We start from the raw sequence: 7,891 nt of genomic DNA on the forward strand, positions 1-7,891 counted from the left end.
AGAGAGAATGGGGGATGTTTGAATCCAAGGTTTTCTACTATTAAGCAAGTATTACCCTGAGTGGTGTTCCAAGGCACTTGTAATTGACTTTGAAGGTACTCTCCAGCTTGTCTCCCACATGCCACTGACCTCTGACTTTTCTCTTCAGGTAACTTATGCTGCCAGGGATGCGCAGATTTCAGTGGCCCTCTTTCTCCATCTTCTTGGATACCCTTTGTCTAGAAATTCCTATGAGGAGGAAAACAATGACCAAGTCAACTGGCGGAAGGTCTTGGAGAAATGCAGGGCGATGGTAGACATCCCATTCCGAAGCAAGGGACTTGGCCGATTGTGTGAAGAGCTTAATGGGGAAGCACTGGAGTCTCTGCAGAGGCCGAGGAATAGGAAGGCTAAGCCTGATGGAATGGTGCCAGGTGGCAACCAAGGGAGAGACCCCAGGAAGCATAAAAGAAAGCCCCTGGGGGTGGGCTATTCTGCCAGGTAATCCATGTGTTCCACGCAGATGAAGAGTTTTACCTTGAGTCAGGCAGCAGAGACTTCCCAGGGTTAATGACATTTGCACTACTCTTTATTTGTGTATTTTTCTTTTCCCCTTCTTTTATTTTTGTTTGTCAATTGAAATAGGAATGAAGAGAACTTACCCTGGCTTTGTCACTGACTGTTTAGGCCTGTAACTTTACCTGTAAAAGAGGTATACAGCCGTAGAGATGGCTTTCCAGGTAGAGGCACTTGCTGGCAAACCTAATGACCTGAGTTTAGTCTTCAGGATTCACACATTAGAAGGAGAGAACTGACTCCCAAAGTTGTCCTCGGATCTCCACATACGCAATATATGTGCCTCTCCCCAAAATAAATAAGTGGTAATGAAATATTTGAAGGGCATATAATTTTTATTCCTTGTTTGAGAATGTTATGAACATGAAGTTCTCATATTTACCAGGAATAAATGCTTCAGATTTCTTGTTCATAAGTGTTTCCAGCCCCATGACAACTTTATTGTGTAGTTAGTGAGACTCTCCTGTGTGACTGACACCTCTTGAGGAGGTTAAGTAGTAAGTGCTTTGGAGCAGAAGTATGATCCCTGGAGGAAGACACCTTTAGGAATTAGATGATTAAATTGAGGGAAGTCTTGTCTGTGAACCAGAAATCAACCCCATAGTCCTCATTACTTTATCTTGAACTTTCACAGTTTTGGTTTACTGTTTAATTCAGTGATTTGACAGTTTATTGGTGTTCTGCTCCTGTTTTCATTCACAGCAGAGCTCTGTGAACAACTCCCAAATCACTTCCTGGTGTCTCAGACCGTAAGTGTAAAAATTAGAGGCCTTAGGAGTTCATTTGTAGCTCTGCTTCCTAGCCAATGCCTACTGAGGATTGACTGAGTTTTCCTGTCTGTTTTCCCATATGTAGTATGATTGAGTTTGGTGTTGAAAATAGTTTGAATCATTCAGAAGAGAGTGTGGGAAAATCTTGGGTAGCTTGACCAACAGCTTTCAGTATGAGATCTTTTTTTCCTGCAGAAAATCACCTCTTTATGATAACTGCTTTCTCCAAGCCCCTGATGGACAGCCCCTATGCACCTGTGACCGAAGGAAAGCTCAATGGTACCTGGACAAAGGCATTGGAGGTATGAGACTCATCTGCCTTATTTATATATAATTAGGGTCTTGATGTGAGTAGGATGTGGAAGAGAGTGAATAGAGGAAGGCAAAGAGACCTTGAGATGTGGAACTAGGTAGTCATAACCCAGCATTCTCTGCTAGCACATAACAATAAAGCATGCTTCCTGGTAATAGAGGTAGGAGCATCCCAGCACTGATTTGTTTTCTTTTTCCTAAGAGCTGGTGAGTAAAGAACCGTTTGTGGTCAGGCTACAATTTGAACCTGCAGGAAGACCTGAATCCCCAGGAGATTATTACTTGATGGTTAAAGAGAACTTGTGTGTTGTATGTGGCAAGACAGATACCTACATTCGGTGAGTATCCCGCCTCCTTGGGAATTGCCTGTGTAGTCACGTGCTGAGCCCTAAGATGCCTTGGTTACGTTTTTCCACATGGCAGAATGTCCTAGTTAGGGTTTCTATTGCTGTGAAGAGACACCATGACTAGGACAACTCTTATAAAGGAAAACATTTAATTGGGGTAGCTTACATTTTCAGAGGTTTAGTCCATTGTTATTATGGTACGATATGGTAGTGTTCAGGCAGATATGATGCTAAAGTAGTAGCTGAATGTCCTAAATCTTCACTTGTAGGCAACAGGGAGTGGTCTGTCTCACTGGATGTAACTTGATCATAGGAGACCTCAAAGCCCACCCCACAGTGACACACTTCCTCTAACAAGGCCACACCTCCCCATAGTGCCACTCCCTTCAGGGGCCTTTTCTTTCAAACCACCACAGAGAGACTTAGCTCTATAAATATTGCAACTGTTGCCTGGCCATCTCTAATTGCCTTGTGGCTGTACCAGCTTTCAAGCTTTCTGAGCCTTAGTTTTGTTTACAGAGTTCCCCAAGACTATTCTTTCATATTAGGGTTCCCACACTGAACATGAGGCTGACCACTGGGCTTGAGTAATACCTGTGTTTGGGCTTTCTCCATGGCCTTTGTGTAGTAATTCTCTTCTTTTTTTTCCCTCCCAACTTCCCTCCTTGCTTCCCTATTTCCTCTCTCCTTCCCATCATTCCTAGTGTATTTTGTTGTAATTTTCTTTTTCTATGTTAATTTTGTTTGGACATCACATTTTCTTATTTTGAGATAGAATATTTTTCTTTTTTCTGAGACAGGGTTTCTCTGTGTAGCCCTGGCTATCCTGGAACTCCCTCTGTAGACCAGGCTGGGCCTGAACTCAGAGATCCACCTGTCTCTGTGTTCTGAGTGTCACCATCACCTGGCTGAGACAAAATATTTCTTTTCTTTCTTTGTTTTTTATTTTTGTCCAGGTTGTCCTGGAACTCATTCTGTAGACCAGGATGGTCTCGAACTCACAGAGATCCTCTGCCTCTACCTCCTGAGTGCTGGCACTAAAGGCATGCTCCACCAGCACCTGGCTGAGACAGAATATTTCTACATAGCTTTGAATGTGGTAATCCTCCTGGCAGCCTCCCAAGTGGTGGTCTGCAAATCGAGACAACTGTTGCTGGCTAGAGTTTTCCCTGAGAACTCAGTTCTACTTAGAAAATGATGATAGACCTTGGTGAGCCAGGAAGTAGTGTCAGAGTGAGGGAGGCCTTAGATAAAGGAAGTTGGTTTACTCAGCCCACCGGACTTTTTAAGTTATTGTGAGGTATCAAAAGCCATTATAATATCATTTCATTTCTCAGAGACTTTCCTTTCTAGGAACACAGTGGTTGTTACTGGCCTCTGCCATTGAAGCCTGACAGCAGGGAGTGTGTACTTACTTCAAGGAGAGAGGACACTGTGAGCAAAGGTAGATAAGGCAGGGAGGTGGGCCTGAGAGTGACATAGGTAGTATTGCCTTCATGTAACCTCTATTGAGTTGTGCTGCCCAAGCCTTCCCAGTCACGTTTAGGCCCAGGTTAGACTCCAAGTAGCTCACCTGCTGCCTGCATATGTGGTCTGTATCATAAGCTAATGAACACTGCTCTTGGGGTGGGCTTGTTCCAGGAAAAACATCATTCCACATGAGTACCGCAAGCATTTCCCCATTGAGATGAAGGACCACAACTCCCATGATGTGCTGTTGCTTTGCACCTCCTGCCATGCCATCTCCAACTACTATGACAACCATTTGAAGCAACAGCTGGCCAAGGAGTTCCAGGCTCCCATTGGCTCAGAGGAGGGCTTACGCCTGCTGGAAGATCTGGAGCGTAGGCAGGTGCGTTCTGGAGCCAGAGCCCTGCTCAACGCAGAAAGCCTGCCTGCCCATCGGAAAGAAGAGCTGCTGCATGCACTCAGGGAGTTTTATAACACAGATACTGTTACAGAGGAGATGCTCCAAGAGGCTGCCAGCCTGGAGACCAGGTACAACTTACTGTTGTGTTCAGAGAAAGGATGGGGATGACCCAGTGACAGCAACCCCCCCCCCCAGTGCTTGCCACATGCTTATTAATCTAGTGTCTATTTGGTTAGGACACCATGGGGCAGAATCAAACAGTCCGAGAATGAGATGGCTTAGCAGGTTAAGGTGCTTGCTGCCAAGTTTGACAACTTTACTTGGATCCCTAGGACTGACATGGTAGATTAAGGGAGCCAATTCCCAAAAGTTGTACTCTAACCTCCACACATGTTCCATGGCATGCTTGCATGTGTGGACTCTTACATGTGTACACACACACACAACACACCCACCTAAATAAGATGTGTGGTTTGTTTGTTTGTTTGTTTGTTTTTAAGAGAGATTTGCCAATTGTGAGGTATCTGTTGTTGACTCTATAAGGCCAATTGTAGTTGGTCTCCTGCATTCTTCTGTAGAAGGTTAATCCTAAAGTCAGCTCATAAGATGAAAACAATAGCCAATTGATACCCTGAAACCTCTGAATTGCCATGAGGTAAATAACGTGTATGTAGTTTTATGTCTCTTACTTCATACCTAGATTTGTGATATTTTTGAACAGTGCATTTATTGATATTTCTTGTCTCATTGCACACAGTGTCTGAACCTACTGGATAGAATTTTGAGCAAACTGATGTCCTATTTCATCTTTTTTCTTCTTTCCTTTCTCTTTTCCCTTCTTCCATATAAGTACATAGTTGAATTAATATGGCATAACTCAGTGTTTCTAGACCAGAAGTTTATGATTCTGAGGCATGAATGTGTACATGGCTCCAACAATAAGCAGTGTGGGTTACTATGCAGCTGTCAGTTTTCTATAGGATTAGAGATCCTATAGAGATCTGATAGTAAGGCTGATAATAAAAAAGTAAAAACTATATTTATAGCAGCATTTATTTCTTTATTCAAAAGTGTTTGTTTCACTCATACTACTGATCTACCACAGCTCAGAGATACAGCAGACATTTCCTAAACAAATACTTAAAGATACACTGAAGTGTATCTTTGGTGCAGCACCAAACTCAGACTGCATAAATTGCTTTTTTTTTTTTTTTTATTTCCAGTAGCAACTAAATGACTTTTTACTTTTATCTTACATATTTTTTAATTGTTCAAAGTTTTTTTTCCCCTCAGAACAGGGTTTCTCTGTGTAGCTCTGGCTCTCCTGGTACTCACTCTGGCCTTGAACTCACAGATATCCTCCTGCTTTTGCCTCCCAAGACTTGGGATTAAAGGCATGCACTGCCATGCCTGGTTAACCATAGACTTTTCTAATAAGTGGGTTTCTGAGTTAGATGGCAGAATGAGACTGTGTTAGGCTGTTTGGAGACAGATTGAAAACATATGGGTCTGGGCATGGTGACACTCCCAGAGGCAGAGGCAGGTAGATCTGTGTGAGTTTAATGCCAGCCTGGTTTACAAACTGAGCTCCAGGACAGCCAAGACTACATAGAGATGCCCTGTCTCAACAAAACCAAATAAACAAACAACAAACAGGATAAAAAGAAAAGAAAAGAAATGGGAAACTGATGAGGCAAATAAAAGAAGCAAGAGTTGCCAAGCTGGTGGGGGCTCGGATGGAGGGCTGGGAATTAGATATTGAAAGGGAAGAAGCTTGGAGCAAGGTGGTTTTTACCCCATGAAGGAGGTGGAGGGAAGCTCTGCTCACACAGTATCAGCAGTTTTTATGGTTTCCTGTCTAGCTGGGGACTAGGCAGGGCTTCATCTTCTACAGTACATCATCTGCACAGCTGAGCAGCCATGGTAACACCTCGCTGTGACTGAAACACTCCCTGCCAATGTGGTCTGACATTTTATTTATTTGTTTATTTATTTATTTTTTGGCGAAGAAGAAGACACCAAAGAAATGGAATTTTACACCCGGGTTTGGCAGTGTTCTGAGAAGCCAGGCTATGCGGGCTAATTTAACAGCCTTATTTTAATACTGACTATGGTTTAGAATAAATAATTAATGGCTTACAGAGAAGTAAACTATTCCTTGAGCAGCCTTGCTCCAACAAATACAACATCAGTATTCCTCACCCATCACCAGCCAGGCAGTGGGTTTCCCTATAGGGCTGATTGTACGTATAACTCAAAATCCTAAATGCATCAGTGTGAGCCTCATATGCTAAGTATTAAGAGGTGAGAAAAAAAGATATTTTGAAAACATTAAAACAATGTGTGTTGGGGTGGGGGGTCTGTCTCTTACCTGCCTCTGCAACTTCATGTTTTGTCAGGATATACAATGAAAGCTATATTCCTCATGGGCTGAAGGTGGTACAACGTCACACCGAGGGTGGGCTGCGCTCCCTCATGCAACTGGAGAGCCGCTGGCGTCAGCACTTCCTGGACTCCATGCAGCCTAAGCACCTGCCCCAGCAGTGGTCAGTGGACCATAACCATCAGAAGCTGCTCCGAAAGTACGGGGATGACCTTCCCATCAAGCTGTCGTGATTGCTGCTTCCTGCAGGTCAGGACAGGCGGGAAGCCGGAGCCAAGGTCAAAATTACCTCCTGCTGTTTAATGTCCTTGGTGGAAGCCCAGATGAATGGCTCATAGTGCTAAACTACACTAACCCCAGGTACTGCTGCTGGAGCAAGGCTGTTGTTTTAAGGGGAGCCTGTGGTTTGGAATGTTAATTGAGGAGTCTATTCTTTCTCCTCCTTTCTCACCTGTTTTTGTGTGCAAGGGAAGCTTGGACTTTATTTTCACTCTCTCTCCCTCTCTGCTTTTCCTGTTAAGAGTGAGAATGAAGGCATTTCTCTAGAGTAACTTTGTCAGGCTCTAAGGGATGTTTGTAATTCTCTACCCTCTCCACTGCATTGCTTTCTCTGGGGCAGGGAGAAAACTTCCTTCTGGAGTTGAAGAAGTGACCCAGAGTCAGATTCATAATCCTGATTCAGCCTCATGATTTTAATCTTTCTTGCTTTTCCATATTCATTTACTAGGGTCTACCCCAACTGTATTACTTGGATTTCTTTTACATGCTTGAAAACGTTCCTACTTTTGTATATAGGACCAAAGCCCAGCTTACTGCCATGTGCTGCTTCCTTGTCACGGGGGAGTTTTCAGCTGGGTGGGGCCCAGGTATCCATCCCCCTTTCCTAGGAGAGCTTTAATGCATTGCTCAGCCTCTCCCCCTATGGAAGTCTATCTCCTGTACTGCTTCTGAGGGATATCATTTCTCAGAGTCAGTGCCCACGCCCATCAGTGTCACCTTCCATCACATCTGCAATACTGACCTCTCCTCAGCACTTAATTCACTCCCAGAGCCACTTGGCCAGGTGAGGACATCATCTCCCCTGGAGCATGGGACACTGAGGTTAACTGATACATTAGAAGTTTAAAAGAGTAATGTTTCACCTTTCAAAACGTTAGACTGCTACTTTGAGTATGAAATCAATTTATTAGCAATTAGTATTTTTTTCTAAACTATTAGGGAAACTTTCTTATTTTATAAGATCTTAACAAGCTTGAACAGAATTTTATGGCCAGAATCCAACAAGAGTTATATTTTGGAATTGTACCCAAGTTGGTTATATGACATTGATATGACATTGATAAATAAAACAACTTCAAAGCACAAGGCTCAGTGACCGTAAATGTGAAACTTTTTTACTGATGTTATAAAATCAGTAGGTTACTATTTATTCTTCAGAGTCCCTGCCTCATGGCAGTAGTGTGATCTTGCAAACATATCCCCCATGGAGGAATAACTGCCTTATTCTAGAGATAGGAGAGAAGCCCTAGTCCCTACTTCACAGGACCTGTCAGATCTACATGACCCCAACTGGATGGCATTCCCCTACATATGGTATTGTGGTGGGGGGTTGGGAGGGGAGGGTGTTTAGAGTGCATGTGAGAGGGCAGAGAGG

General features: G+C 43.5%; 1 protein-coding gene across 1 annotated transcript in view; it reads left to right on the top strand.

The window, feature by feature from the left end:
* Positions 1-7,602, top strand: part of Exd2 (exonuclease 3'-5' domain containing 2) — a 33,722-nt gene extending 26,120 nt beyond the window's left edge. The window contains exons 5-9 of the mRNA XM_051196223.1: positions 149-480; positions 1,521-1,627; positions 1,840-1,975; positions 3,626-3,982; positions 6,254-7,602. Of these exons, the coding sequence (XP_051052180.1) occupies positions 149-480; positions 1,521-1,627; positions 1,840-1,975; positions 3,626-3,982; positions 6,254-6,470 (1,149 nt within the window). The 3' untranslated portion in view covers positions 6,471-7,602. The remainder of the gene's footprint in view (positions 1-148; positions 481-1,520; positions 1,628-1,839; positions 1,976-3,625; positions 3,983-6,253) is intronic.
* Positions 7,603-7,891: the final 289 nt, after the last annotated feature.

This window comes from Phodopus roborovskii, unplaced genomic scaffold, assembly GCF_943737965.1.
Source record: "Phodopus roborovskii unplaced genomic scaffold, PHOROB, whole genome shotgun sequence".
NCBI lineage: Eukaryota > Metazoa > Chordata > Mammalia > Rodentia > Cricetidae > Phodopus > Phodopus roborovskii.